Source organism: Trematomus bernacchii, unplaced genomic scaffold (genome assembly GCF_902827165.1).
Source record: "Trematomus bernacchii unplaced genomic scaffold, fTreBer1.1, whole genome shotgun sequence".
Taxonomy (NCBI): domain Eukaryota; kingdom Metazoa; phylum Chordata; class Actinopteri; order Perciformes; family Nototheniidae; genus Trematomus; species Trematomus bernacchii.
Genome location: NW_022987656.1, coordinates 7,851,881 through 7,867,652, shown reverse-complemented (window position 1 = coordinate 7,867,652; position 15,772 = coordinate 7,851,881). Strand labels below are relative to the sequence as shown.

At 42.3% G+C, this 15,772-nt stretch overlaps 2 protein-coding genes across 2 annotated transcripts in view; both read left to right on the top strand.

Moving 5' to 3' along the window:
* The window catches only part of ankrd6a (ankyrin repeat domain 6a), a 46,369-nt gene extending 39,957 nt beyond the window's left edge, over positions 1-6,412 (top strand). Inside the window, exons 13-14 of the mRNA XM_034135173.1 lie at positions 4,183-4,538; positions 6,227-6,412. Of these exons, the coding sequence (XP_033991064.1) occupies positions 4,183-4,538; positions 6,227-6,412 (542 nt within the window). The remainder of the gene's footprint in view (positions 1-4,182; positions 4,539-6,226) is intronic.
* A 7,893-nt stretch (positions 6,413-14,305) lies between these two features.
* cx52.7 (connexin 52.7) lies at positions 14,306-15,772 on the top strand. The gene has a single exon (XM_034135172.1). It carries the CDS (start codon positions 14,306-14,308, stop codon positions 15,770-15,772), a length of 1,467 nt encoding a protein of 488 aa, XP_033991063.1.

Sequence of the window (15,772 nt, the reverse complement as noted above, 5' to 3'; positions counted from 1 at the left end):
CCCCCCAGAACTACACATGCTGGCTATTGTGTTTCGCAAAATGTTCTATGGGACGTCTCTACTGGGAACGTTTTCGTTTTTCCCACAATTAGAAGTTGCCAGTATTAAACACATTGGTGTTATCAAATTTAAAACATATAATTAATAAATGGGTGAAAATTGCTTGTGTCCATAATGGACAGCATTAATATATACCCACATGACAGCTCATTGTTACTTTGTAATTCTACTCCACTACAATTCAGAGGTTAACCTGGTATTTTTACTCCACTACATTTGTTTTAGTTACTTTGCAGATTCTGATTAATGATGTGAAATATAAACAACCCTTAAGGCCCGGACACACCAGCCCGATTTTGGGAGTCAGAGGCCGTCAGAGGCCGTCAGAGGCAGTCGGGCATTCGCGGCGCCCTACTCAGGTTTGTGTGTCCCGCACCGTCGTCTCTTTACGGCACCTTTTCACACCTCCCGACGCCGATTCAACATGTTGAATCGGCCGCGGGAGGTCAGAGAAAGTCGGGACAAGCAATCACTCTGATTGGCTGTTCACACTACCGCTGCCTGCTGGTAAGGACAGTTATTGCCACTCGTCGACTGAAGTATTTGCGGTGTGTTCGTAGGCGGGCGGTGTAGCCGACGCAGGCGACGTAGCTGACGTAAAAGTCGGGAAAAGTCGGGACGCCTTCGGTACGCGTTCTTTGGTCTCAGGTGGGTGTGTAGGGGCCTTTAAATCAGACTTTAGTTACACCCGAGTTAAATTCAGGGAAGGTGATTGTCAAGTGCCAACAATCAGGCGAGATATTAGTTGGTGCTTGAGAAGACTAAACATTTATCTGCAGATCCCTATAAAGTATATTCATTACTCGTTATTCTCTACTATTAGTTAATTAAAGACTGTATATAATGGCTATTTTGCACATCTCTTTCAAGATTTCAAGATTTTCAAAGGTTTATTGACATATCATATACACAACTACGTTGAAGTTATGCAATGAATGAACAACTTGGGTCACAGGTTCCTCAACAGTGCATTACAAGACATCTATCAATATGTGTGTACCTCCACCATTAAACTGTCATATTCTGCACATTTCTTATACTATCTACATACATAAGATTCATGTGTATAATATCAGTTAAAATAAGGGCTTCAACATAGTTAACATTGCAGGAAAGCAATATATTAGACGTTAAGTACTTTGTCAGGCTTAATATTTATCTGTAGATACCCCCAAAGCTTTTTTCTTATTTAAAAGAAGACCTTAACCTAAAGTATTATTTAATATTTAAATAAAGGTTAATTCGTTTTTCTGTTTTGCACATCCTCATATTAATATCTTTGTACATCCGGCACTAAACTGTTTTATTGTAGAGATCACTTACAGTATCTTCTTGATTTTTTATATTCTATATTTCTATCATTGACCTTCTACTTTCCCCCAATGAAAGTATGTACTCTTATTTCATCAAATATAACATTAAAAAAATAATTCAATAACGTGCTTTAACCACTAGGCGGTGCACACAAGGTACACACAGCCATAATAACTGTGTATTATTAGTGTAGGACACTTATGTATGTATAACATCTGAAGATGTGTAGTTTTATTCATGTTTTCACATAATTTTACAGGATATTGCTATATTATTTCACATGTTTTACCTCTACACATTAATATCTGATTTGTAAAACATCACAGACAGAAAGATATATCCGTCATTTAATGGTAAGCTATTGAAATTCTGAATCCATAGATGTGTCTCCCATCACCCAAAACCCCTGACTATTCTTTCAACTCAGTATTTACATTCTTTAATTCAAAGAAAATCAGTAATATCTTTAAAAACTACAAGTCCTTTTCTATCAGCTGTGCACCGTTATGGTGTAAATATAGCCTATCTACCAATTGGATCAAATATAAAAGTCAGCCGAATTAGTATTGATACTGCAAGGAGATGTATTGTGTGAAGAGAAATTGAAGATGTTGTTTAATTGCTGATATATTTATGATCCACGTCACGTATTCAGTTTCGGTGGCAGTTCTTCCAGTTTGTCCAAAGGTCTTCTCATCAGGGCTCTATAAATAAATAACTACGGCAGATGTGTAATATTTAATGCAGCCGAACCGTGTATTACAATGCCGTTATGTGATGACTTTCAAAGAGAAAAGCAAGCACACTCGGAATAAAGTATATATATATATTTTTTAAATGTATTTCGGATTTCATATCGCATAAACACCATATCCCAACGTGCATTGCGGCTAAGCAATCCAATCACCGAGCTTAAACCATAGCTGAGGATCTTGGGTAATCAGTTCAGTGGGTGTGTATCTGTTTCCGGTTATTTTATTTTGAAATTCAGTTCCTGACGGACGCCAAATAAGCCAGAGATTATAGAATTAAAGTGGACCTATCATGCTATATTTGAATAATATATTGTAGGGCCATACCTATATAAGATATATTTATACGTTTTCTTTTTCAAAATACCAAACAGATCATGCATTTTAGCCATGCCTCATTTCACTCTATTTTGCTGTCCTCCACCCTGTCTTTGCATGCGCTGCAGCTGACCACGCCCCCCTGCAAAGGAGGGGGCCGAGTTACGAGCGTCGTGTTACCATGTTGTTACCATGCTGTTACCATGCCACGGCAACCTCTCATTCCCCTGATAGGTCAACTCCTCCGTCCTGACGTCAGAGAAATGTTCAAATCTGGATCAGTCTGTATCAGATCCGTTGCAGCCCCGTTTTTAGAGATTTGGGTATGGAGGAAAAGAGAGAGGGTTGTGTTTTCTGACACTTGGTGAGTTCCCTGGAATACCGGGGACACATATTCATGCATAAAAGACGTACAAAAGTGCATTTTGCATGATAGGTCCCCTTTAAACAAATAAATAAAAACAAGGATAATTGTGTGTTATTGTTGAGTAAATAACAGTGTGTTATTTAGAAAAGAATAACAAATTAGAAGGAAAAAAAGATTTAAAAAATACTAATTTCAGTATTCTGAGGCTCTGAGCTCCATTTATTTTCCTCACGGACGGCAAAAAAAGTCCGACATTATACGATTTAAAATAAAAACAATAATCGTGGCTTGATATTGAGTAAGAACATGTTTTTATTAACCGCACAGCTTCCGGTCTTCCAAGACCCGACCGGACAAAAAGACGTGGTGCAGGCACGAAACACACTACCAATAGAAATACATTGCTTTTAAAATCGTTCTGTGTGACACGAAAAAAAGGGGAAAATCTTGTTGGTGAACACGAATCAATAGATTAAATGTCGTGACTATAACACGAAATGCCATGAGACTGGGTTGCTCATTTAGCCACTTGTTAGCAACCGCTGTTTTTATGACATATAGAAGCTTCCGACATTCACCAGTGGGATATTTACTGATGTATTTTATGCTGTACAACAAAATATGAAAGTCTCTTAACCTAGTGTTGACCAGAGAACTGATTTGAGGCATGTAACCAAAAACACTTTTAAAAAAACACTGACTTTGAGACGAGGGAACAGAAGGTGGTCAGATCTTTAGTACCTAAGCTACTGTATGAGAGCTTACCATTTGCATACCGCAGTGGCGAGCCGTGATTTTTATACCTAGGCCCTCTGACCCCCCTTCCCTCAAAAAAAAAGAAAAAAAGAAGAGTTTAATCTCTCTAAAAAGGTCAAATCTCACTTGTTTTGCATCAATCTTGATACAGGGTACTTATTATATGTTGTACTTTGGAGTCCTACAGCTTTTAGTCTACTAACCCATCATCCAAGGGTAGTTTTCACTATAAGTAAAAAAGAATTTTTGGACGGATACTATAATTTACAGTTTTTTACTATGTAAAATCTGAATTTTCTTTAAAATAAAAAGCATCTATATTGATTCTGACTTTTCTACATCCAACTCACAGGTTTATCATTACTTTGAGAAAAAAGATTATTAATTTCCCCCTTTTAGAAGTGTAGTTACTGTAGGTCATTTGTTCTGGGAATGTCATTTTCGAGCCTGAGACCTGAAAAACAGGCTCGGGGCAGAACAGGTTAAAACATTTTTTTGAATAACTTAGGCCCTCAGAGAGGGCCTAGAGGGCCCTGACGGCTCGCCACTGGTATACTGTGGTTATGCATGTGTCTGATGGATGATTTATATTTCTCTCCCCCTACCTGTCATCAGATGACTACGAGAACACCACCCTGTTCCCTCTACCTGCCAGCAGCAGCTCCGGGCTCCTGCTGGCCTCTGGAGACCCCCTGTGGCAGCTGCCGGGCAGGCAGGACAGTCCCATCGCAGCAGTGGTGCCCATGTGTGGGGGGGGCTTCTCAAGCAGCACCAGCCAGTCCAGCCTCAGCACCCCGGGCCCCCCCCTGACCCAGCACCAGGACCAGCTCTACAACACACACTTTGCAGAGTTATGTGTGCAGAGGAGGCCGGGGGTCCCCACTGAGAGCACCACCACCCTGGAGTTCTTCTTCGACCGGCCCCCTGAGCTCACCTTCACTCAGGAGAGGAACAGTCAGCATGCCATGGAGGTGAGTGGAGGAGGAACTGCCCCCCCGAGAGCAAGCAGGACAGGTTTAAGACTGGACCTGTCAATTAAGCACACTCCAAATCCTGATTTCCATTTAGCTTTGGAGGCCGACATGTAAAAAAAGAACGAAAATAAAGAATGTCCTTTTTATTTTCAATCCTTTAACACCACGGCAGACACCAGGATTCACATTCTGTACATCACACACTGTACAATTCATCGTTGCTTTTACTATAATAAACCCACACTCAACTCTGGAGAGACACTTCTTATTCAAAGTGTGCAGACAGTGTAGAAAAGTAACAATGTGGTCTCATTTTCTATGAAGCATCTTATTGCGACAGCTGCGGGGCCTATAACCCTTACAAATAATGTTGGCTTCTTTTCAACAACAGTAAAGTGGTCCTTTAAAGGTCCCCTATAATGCAAAATGCACTTTTTATTGTTTTTTTTCATAAATATGTGTCGCCGGTGTGTAAGGAGACTCACAAGTGTCAGAAAATAAAACCCTCTCTCTTTCCTCCTTACCCACATCTCTAAAAACGGCGGAACAACGGAGCTGATCCAGATTTGCTGCGTCATGACGACATTACTCAAATGTGGGCTGGCTTTACGCCCACAGCCCTATCAGAAACATTGCTGTATCAGAAACAATGCGCAACGTGTTTTGGAAGTAATATGGTCTGTGTTTACATTAGCAAGCATCGCTAACACTCAGAGCTAACGCTGTACTGGAGAGAGTACGTGTAAAGAAGCAGAAATATAAAAAGGTACTCACCTTATGGTAAACCCGCGAGAGAGAAAGAGTTTGAGCTCCATACTGTTTCAGAAATAATCCTTGATGTGGTTTGGAACATAATATGGCGTTTAATCACATCAGCATTTAGCTGAGAATCTGGGTAGAAACCTCTCTCTTCACAGAGGAGAGCTCATGCATGCTCCAAAGGGGCGTGGCCAGTAACAGCTCGGAAACATTTAAAGGGCCAGACCCAGAATCAGCACTTCTCTATCAGGGCTGAAATAGAGGGGTATGAGGCTGCAATGGGTCATCTGTTTGGTATTTTGAGCAAAACTATTCATAGACATGTTATTTATATATCGGAGACCTATAATATATGCCTAAAAATAGTATAATAGGAGACCTTTAATAAACACTAAAAAACAAACAAATGTATACCTTTTTTTAATATCGTGCTTTGTTTACCTGAGGAATCTTGGCTGGACGCGCAACTTCCGTTACACAGCCGAGAATTGCCCAGTGTTCCACAATCCATGTTTTGACAATCCAGGTAACCATAGTGCACTGCATGTTGCCATACTTCAAATTGGGGCACACTTTTGCACACAAAAAAAGCAAATATAAGTAGAGAAGTACACAAATTGAAAAACAGCACAGCTCTGCACTTTGCTTAACAAAGAGTGGGTGATTTTGGAAAAGGACAATAGTCAAGAAGGCCCAAGCAGGGCGGGGGATGTGCAAAGCTAGGCTAACTGCCTCCTGTCTCTGTACATGACTCATTTAACTGATATCAGTATTTTCATTGCATTCTCAGAAAAAATATATATTATTATTTCCCAAAATGACAAACTATCCCTTTTTCGAACGTAGTCACCTGAGCAAAACAATTCAGAATTCACCTTGATCCTGAACCTCGAACCACTTTAAGCGTGTTGTTGTGTTCCTGTCAGGTGACTCAGCGGTTCTTTGAGACGGTGTCGGTTCAGTTGGAGCGCTGGTACGAGAGGAAGGTGGCGCAGGTGGAGCAGCAGACGGAGCTCTCAGCTCGGCAGGACAAGAGGGAGCTGCTGCAGAGAATAAACGCCCTGGAGGAGGAGCTAGAGAGGCTGAAGACCAATGAGAACCCAGACAGCTGATGCGCCCTGACACCGACCAATGGATGATTGGATGAACTGCTGTACTTTGGTTGAACATTGAAAAACCCAGCTACAACTTCAACAGGAAAAGTAGAAAATAGAAAATAAATAATGTATAAGGTTAATGTAAATAATAAGTAAATAGATCCAAGGATTTATACTGTATACAACTAACTGATACAAGTACAAAAGGAGGCTTTTGACTCACTGTCCAATTGCCATCCATGACCCCCCCCCACCAGAGGATATCTGCAGCTGGCGCTCCGATGATCATGGAGTCGGTTCCTTCCTACTGTAGACACACCCACAGGAGCAATGGGGTTAGGTATCTGGTCCAAGGACACTTCAACATGTCTGGGGATCAGACCACCCCCCTCTGATTGAGTAACATGGAGCTGGGTTGGGTTCCCACTCCCTGGGGGAACCTCTTCCCTTTATTTGTGGGCCCCTGGCCATTGGACAGGTGCCCACCCAAATATAAATATTAAGACAGTTTCACTTTTTTACTATTTAATTATTGTAGAAATGTGTGTTTTAAATTGCATATGGATATAAACTGAGGGTGGCAGTTTTAGAGTTGCTTTTGAGTCAAGTTCACTCATTAATGTGTTTTAGTAAGACTTTGAGTTTCACTGCTAGCTGGATGGCAGATGTAATGTTTTTCATATTTATGTATAGTTTAGTCAAGTTTTTGTACCCCTATTGTTCTTTATCATAATACTTCACTGCAAGTTACATAAGGTTGGAGACCACACATGAATAGAACATAAAACATTATGCACAATATAGTCTGAGGCTCTTTAAGAACAAGAGTATGTCATTTCATAGTTTATCCAGATGTAAATGATGATGATACATTCCATTCAGTCATGTTTCCATTATCCATTTGGAATACGAAAAAAAGGTCACATTATACCGATGCGAATATTCGCTTCGCTCTAATAGCTCGAGTTTCACCGCGGCTGTCAGCTGTGTTTACTCGCATCATTCAAACAAGGCTGGCTCGGGGGCTACAACTACAACAAAATGAACATATTTTACCGTGATTTAATTGTAATACACGTTTCTAACTGATGCCGAAGTAACAACATACTGATACCGGTTAGTAAAAACCATGAATTAATGCTTTGACAAGTCTGCAGACAGACGGCAGGGGAAAAGCTTTTAAAATGCGTGTTTTCTGAATGGAGATCGGATCGATCAGGCTAAGCTAACGTTATATATGCTCCGTATAAATCCTGGCCGTAATATTACCATTTATTGAAACAGCTAAATAACTTTTATCTGTGAAATGTGGTCCAAACATTATTTATTATTATGTGGATGCCTCTTACCTTTTGTTTCGGTCCATGTGTTGTCATTGCTCCACCGTTCTCTGTTTTCATGCTTCCTGTATCTTTAAACTGTCTAAATAATGTAAAATTCCTTTGCATTATACGTAAATAAAGATTGTTGGATCAAGGTTTGATGTCACACACAGTCATTCCATTAAGGAGGGAATTGAATGTACAACAACAAAGTGTAGCATTAGTTTGGTACATAAAATCTAAATTTCTTATGAAGTAAAAAGTACATTTCCCCTCTGAATGAGTATAATTCAAGTATGAGGTACCATTGAATACTAAATATTCATAGTGACATTACACTGTTACTTGCTAGGTACATGGAGTGCTGCAGTGATGATGTACTATATGCAGGGGTGCACATAACTGGTACGCAGGTACGCATGCGCGGCAACAATCTGAAATGCGTAACGTCACTTGTGTCACAACGCGCCTTTGCGTACCTGATAGGTCATCAAAACAAAACACATATTTCGCCTACACATGTTTCTTGTCAATACTCAGTCTAGTAAATTATTAGACATGTCCAAAAAAAACAAAGACATTAAGCAGCCACTTTGCCGTTTCGCTCCCTGCTAAAATCTTCAGACTTTCTATGACTGATTGAACTGGGTGCTGGCCGTGCCGCGCAGGACATAACCGACGGACCTGTGAAGCTTCACAGGAGGCAGAGGCTTAGATCACTGGACGACAGAGTTGGTCGCCGTGTGCACAGACGGAGCTGCTGTTAACGTCGGTGTGTACAACAGAATTGTACCAAAACTACGTCAACTGGCTGCGGTGGGAGACTCCCCTGTGCACATTCTGTGCCCCGCGCACACACTGGAGAACTGCGCAAAATCAGCTGATCACAACGTTCACGCTCTGTGGTCAAGCTGCTGCAGTTTTATTTACAACAAAGTGGAGTAAAACACACAGCTGCAAACTTACTCAGGCTGTTAATGGAAGAGTTTGAAATCAGACAGAGGTGGAAGAAGTGTTACTCAAGTAAAATTAGAAAAGTATTATCATCAAAATCTAGTTAAAGTAGCGACAGTAAAAGTAGTCATTTTGCAGATTGGTCCATTTCATAATAATGTATATGATATGTTTTATAATTATTGATCATTAAAGTGTTTAAAAATTAGTTTGAATGACTTTGTATACTGCAAGGTAGCTTGTGGATTTACTCCAGGTGGAACTAAAGTCTGATTTAACACTTGATTATATTTTCACATCATTCATCCACATCTGTAAAGTAACTAAAGGTATTAAATAAATGTAGTGGAAGAAAAGTACATGATTTACCTCTGAACTGTAGTGGAGTAGAAGTACAAAGTAGCATAAAATAGAAATACTCAAGTAAACTACAAGTATCTTAAATTGTACCTAAGTACAGTACTTGAATAAGTGTACTTTGTTACTTCCCACCTCTGAAATCAGATATGACTTCAAGTCATGTGATAATTTCTTAGTATTTGATCCTTCAACTTGGCCTCAGGAAATGCAAGGACTTCACAGTTTTGGCAACAAGTTTTGGAGAAAGCAAATTGGAGGCTTACAAAGAGACAGGGAGGTGCATCTTCATCATCTTCATCATCTAGCATGCAAGAAGTGTAAATAGAGGACAGTGAAGGAGACACTGAGGAGGACAGTGAGGAAGACTGCACTTATTAACACCACGCTTCATGTGGGGTGAGTACCAAACGCTGTCTCCTGGTACTCATCTGAGTAACTCACTCAAAAAGTTATGTGCACACCTGACTATATGTTTGTAGGTCGACCCCAAGGTCAGCTTCCTCAACAAGAACCAATGGGATTTTTCCATTGGGTTTCAGAATATTGCAGAAAATAAGATGTGCATTATACTTATAAGTTTGAAATGCAATGGCCAGAAGTAAATAGCTAACGTTAGGCTATACACCAACTACATTACGTTAGCATGGCTGCGCATCACTTACGCTAAGCTAAAGGCGGCTAATTTCCGGCTTGATTACGGTATACATTCTCTTTCAATCACTTGTTAGCAACCACCTTTACACATAAATCTTCACCAGTAGGGTATTTATTCAATTATGTTGTAGAACAACACTTGAAAATCTGTACATTTGTGTTATCTGCAGTCCCTATTTTCAGAATCTAACCAGAAACTCATTTAAAAAACATTGACCTAACCCCGAAGGTGCTAAAATGCTAACTCATTTCCTGGTTAAGGACTCATTCCTGGAGTATTATATTGCGATCACTGATTCAAGACAAACTTGTGGATGAGTTGTGATGTCTGTCAACAAACAGGACAAAGTCCCGCCCTCGCCGCTCAGCTGTCAGTCAGGCGTGTGGGCGGGTCCTGATGGAGCGGAGGCTGGTTGTGTAATCCAATGATCCTGGGGTGACATTTGGCCTCAGCGACCACAGCCGCAGCTTCTGAGGGGAAAAATCAAATCAATGCTGCATTGACTGTCAGAGCGCGATGGAAACCTAATTAAAGGCCCTGCAGGCACAACTGGTCATTTTATGCAGCCAAGCACAGCGCTCTCAAATCAAGCCAGTAATATGTACCATTGCTTTACTCTGTGCACTGAGGGGGGGGGGGGGGGGGTCTGTGGGCCTCCCTGACCAGCATAGTGTCAGCATTCAATATGCTGCAGACAACATGGTATTTCATCATTGTCATATTAGCATACACAACTGCATTCTGGTATACTGAGATAATTCATATACTGTGGAAAAGTCAATATAACTGATCTACAATGCAAAGCGTGGAGATTGCAGAATAAATCTTCTGCTTTGAGTGAAAAGTTAAAAATAATAGTACTTAATTAAATGCAGCATTAGGGACATATAGTTTGGCTTTGTTGTAAAAGTGTAAAAGTAGAATAAAATGATTTGCCTCTATTTTGATTCTGCACTCTATCATTAGTTTATATTGACACAGGATCAAAGGACTATGTGATTTAACATTGGATTGAAACCTGTTATGGCTCGTATTTCATACTACAACTGTCAATAAAAACAACATGTTAAATATTTCAACATTATATTTCAGAAAATCTTTTGTTTTGGTTATCGGACCATAATTAAATATAATAATTGAAACAAATAAAAACATTTAAAAAATGTTGTATTAAGGGAGATTTGCATGTAAAAACCTCTTAGTTATAGTTATTAAGCTAAACAACTGTGTCTTACAGCTCTACTGATAGAATTCCTTAACCTAGTAAAGGCCTTAACCTAAAGAAGTGTTGAGTTAGGGGCAAATGCCTCACTGTGACACCCAGGTCTCCCAGCAGATAACCAACACCACTTCCAGTCCGACATCAGGTCTGCTGCCTGATTCTGTTCCCCTGGGATGAACGCTTCAGATGTTTGTGGGACCACAGCAGCCGGGCCGAGCGTTTTATCAACGCTTGATGTAAGCTGCTGCCATCATGCCATCTCTTACTGAAACATCTGTTTGCCACACAGCGACAGCTCCAGACAGTTTATGTGGAGGGACCATAGGTTTCTTTTTTCTGATTGTTTTCATGTGGAGCAGTCCCAAGGGGAAAACCATGAGAAGAACCATGAGAAGGCGCAGCCCCCCCTCTGAGGAGCACAAAACATGTTCTGATTAACATTTCCATTCTGGCAGAGCACAGCTTTAGCCTCTGCTCCTAGTACTAGACTCCTGGTACTAAGATGGGTTAAAAGCAGAGGCCAAATGTCACTGTGTGTGCTGTGTGACCATTACAGTGGGGTTCATCCCTCCCAATCTATTCTATTCTATTCTAGTGGCAGAATCCAGGTAAATTAGAGACTGGATAGTAGGCGGTGCTGAAAGGTTCTGAACGAATGTCACCGTGTGGAGTTCAGGTCTACTTTAAGGGGTCCAAAACACTACAGGTGGTCCAGGTTACCTCCAGGTATTTAGTTGTTCTGGTACACTCCGGAAAGAGAAGCAGAGGAATTGTTCTGTGTCTGATTGTTCCATGTAAAAAGACATCTTACTCTTCAGTACATGTCTGATCATTATTTCATGACATTATATTACATGGCATTTGGCTAACAATTTGATCCAAAGTGACTTACATACACCTGAATACCGTAGACATGCCTACGGGAGGAATTTGGGGTTAAGTCTCCTGCCCATGGACACTTTGACAAGGCCTGCAGAAAGGCCCTCGATGTACGTGGGCGATCTCAGTTTTCTAGGGTTGGAAAACCCTTTCTTCAAATCTTAACATGAACCCATCAGCAACAACTCTTAGAGGGGGACGCCGATACGAAGTCAACTAAAAGATGCTGAGTAGAGTTGAGAGGAGATTTGTGGATGAGTCTCTGTTGGTCCATCACTACAAGTGACACCTAGTCATTTGACCTGTTTTACAAAAGTATTGAGTGCTGCAGCTGAACCTACAAAGGAACACAAAGGTAATATCCTAGTCCTCTTGTGATCTTAATGTCAGATCATTTTTATTTTATTTGATCACATGAACACTTTAACAATGTCCCTACACATACTTTGTTGGATTAAATCAACATAGCATGGAGGCCAGGCAGTCATATAGCATATATATACACATCTACATTTTGGACCGTGTGCAGAGTAGCCGGAAGGATCTGTTCCATTATAAAAACACATTAAATAAATGGTGAGGCCTCCCGGTTGACTCAGTTTCATTTGTATGTGGAGTGCAGGCCCTGTGAGGAACACCAGCCATAAACATCTGTCTGTCAGAGAGGATATTGATGGCACTGGTTGGAGTTGGCACTGCTGGCATGGGAGAGCGGTGGGGGGTAGGGGACATTGTCCCGTCAGGAGCCGATCAATGGTCACATCCTGTGAACCCTGCATGTAACACGGGAGAGCGCTCACAGCACCCAGCCAGCATACGCAGGAGACAAAGACCAGCAGAGCAGAGGGATGTGGACTGGAGTCTGGGACCGCGACAAGAGGAACACCAAACACCTCCATGGGGTAGCCATACAGACACACGCAATTCCTGGGATGCTATTATAAACATGATGACGTGCACCAGGAGGCCGAGAGGGAACCCATACCACTGATATGTAAGTGCTGCTGAAGTCAATTCATTAATAGAGTCGTTTGATGTAAAGTAATGCAAGACATTGGTCAGTAAACATCATGTCAACAGTTTCTGAGATGGCTCAAATTGGCACCTGTACATTCTTTTTAGTATTAATGTTATTGATGGTACTGGATTATTGACCTGACAGAAAACCGCACTAAGCTCGGTGCATTTCATTTGCACACTCATTGAAGGGTCAATCCACCATGACATCTAACGTGTAAGTTATTTTTAGGGCTGCAGTTACATTTTAAGCTGTGTAAAATGTTTATATCCTCATGTGTTGCAGACGTAATGCATAGACATTGGACACTGGTAATTGCAAGGACATACTTCACATGAGTATGAGTACTCTAATGAATTGATCAAACGTCTTGATCCTATGTTAAAACATGGTGGTTGAAGTTTCAAACACACCTAATCTCAATAAGACAATCTTTGGAGACATGAAGTAACGTTCCATTTGAATGTTGAAACAAACGCTGCAGTTCTACAAACTGGAGTCTAATGTAAACCCTAAATGCAAATCAAACCTTTGCTTGATTATTTCAAATAAAACGCAAATATGTAACCACTGATTCTCAGCAAACGCCATCTTTTGATGCTTCAAAGTCCACATTTCCGTTAAAAGTGATATTTGTTACCATGGTGTTTTATTCCATAACATTGTTGATAGGATATAGTTGTTACAGGCAGTTCATACGTAACACATCGAGTCACAGTGCCAGGCCACACATTGACTTTCTGCTTCTCTTTGGTCTGGGGCTCTTTTTTGCGTAGGCTGTGCGACACATGATTGACAGTTATCTCCTTCAGTCAGAGATCAGCATGAGCCCGGCTCCAGCGGATTGGACGTACACTCCACTTGCTCTCTCATTGGAGCTGCTGTTGTGATGTTTGGAAGTTTCAAGGGGAGCTACATCAACTTCTAAACACTGGTCCAGTATGTATCTCAATATATTCTCAGTGTAAAAGTTTTGATTCTGTTGATATGACCATTTTTTTTATTGTCAACAAATCCCATGTGCACATTCAAACTAACAATTCCTAATGTTTCATTCACAATAAACAGCTGTTTTTTTATTTACTTAGCATTTAAAAAGAAACAATGTATTTGTGAGCTCTTTCAGTCGTCCTCTTTTGAGTTGGAACCAATGAACTTTAGGAATAGTAGTCGTGCATACACAGTTTTACATCTAAAGGAAGTCAAAGGAAATTGGGATAAACTGTCACCTTTTTACATGTCAGATTATCTGACTGCTTCTGTGTCCTGCCCCATTGGATTTGTTTTAGGAGAGGTTGCTATGTCCCAAGATTTCAGTAATCCTTTTAGCAAGTACACCATGAGAGCTGATGGCCCAAGACACAAAAATAAAACTTGTAACCCGTCTTTTTCTCTAGAGTTTCCCCTCAGCCTTGTCAGTAGCTCTGCTTTGATGTGTGTTCTGGTATTGTCTCCACAGTTTGAGGACATGTGGCAGTGAAGAGGTGAGAAGCTGACCATGGGTGACTGGAACCTGCTGGGCAGCATCCTAGAAGAGGTCCACATTCATTCCACCATCGTGGGCAAGATCTGGCTCACCATCCTCTTCATCTTCCGCATGCTGATCCTGGGGGCCGCTGCCGAGGACGTTTGGGACGACGAGCAGTCCGAGTTCGTCTGCAACACGGACCAGCCGGGCTGCAAGGCGGTCTGCTACGACCGGGCCTTCCCCATCTCCCTCATCCGATTCTGGGTCCTGCAGGTCATCTTTGTCTCGGCGCCCTCGCTGGTCTACATGGGCCATGCCCTCTACTGCATCCGATCGCTTGAGAAGGAGCGGCACCGCAGGAAGGCCCAGCTGAAGGAGGACCTGGACGAGTTTGAGCTGGATTCGGAGGAACATAGGCGTCTGGAGAGGGAGCTGAGGAAGCTGGACGAGCAGAAGAGGGTGAAGAAGGCTCCTCTCAGAGGCTCTCTGCTGAGAACCTACATCATCCATATCCTAACACGCTCTATGGTGGAGGTGTGCTTCATCCTGGGCCAGTATGTACTCTATGGTGTCCAACTGGAGCCCCTCTATAGGTGCGAGAGGCTGCCGTGCCCTAACAGCGTGGACTGTTACATCTCCAGGCCCACGGAGAAGACCATCTTCATGGTCTTCATGATCGCCATTGCTGGTGTGTCACTTTTCCTCAACCTTCTGGAAATATCCCACCTGGGCATCAGGAAAATCAAACAGACACTGTTTGGAGAGAGGTACACGGAGGAGGACAGTTTTATTTACAGGTCCAAGAAGAAGGCGTCTTTACCGCACCTGTGTGTGACGAGTAATGCGTCGCCTCACAACGGGCCCCTGACTCAGACCTTCAAAGTGATTCCAGAGGCCGACATGAAGCCTCCTTACTACAACAGTGGGCTCAAAGCCAACCACGACACCACGAGACACAACAGCCTGGCCTATGTGGGACACACTCAGACCAACTATATCTGTCCCCAACCCAGGATGCCACCAAGGTCTGGCCAGAACTGTGCAGCCCCTCAAACCCATGAGGGTCAAGAGGTCCACATGGCTATGGTGGACCACCATCCAGCCTGGGCTTCTGCTGGAACCATGGTAGAGGGGAGTGTAACAGGCCTCCTCGGGGACCCTTGTGAGGGAGAACAGACTCACCCCAGCCACCTGGAGGCTCTGCTGTCCGCTAGCACCTTTAGGCCCAGCGCCATCAGAGACCTGGACGAGGACAATCGAAGGGAGTCGATGGCGAGCGAGGGCCTGATCCACAACCCGAGGAAGACCAGCTTCATGATCAGGCCTCCGTCCGAGAGCCTGTCCTCCATCAGTGGCTCCACCAGCCAGTCCTTACATTCCTCAGAGGAGTCCGATGAGCTGGGCTCCCTGCAGGGGGACATGCCCATGATGCCGCCTGCCGGAGGCCGGAGGATGTCAATGGCAAGTAAAGAGCAGAGTGTCTCGTGTCTCATTTAA

Coding starts and splice junctions, on each gene's coding strand:
- cx52.7 (XM_034135172.1), top strand. CDS start 14,306: ATGGGTGACTGGAACCTGCTGGGCAGCATCCTAGAAGAGGTCCACATT.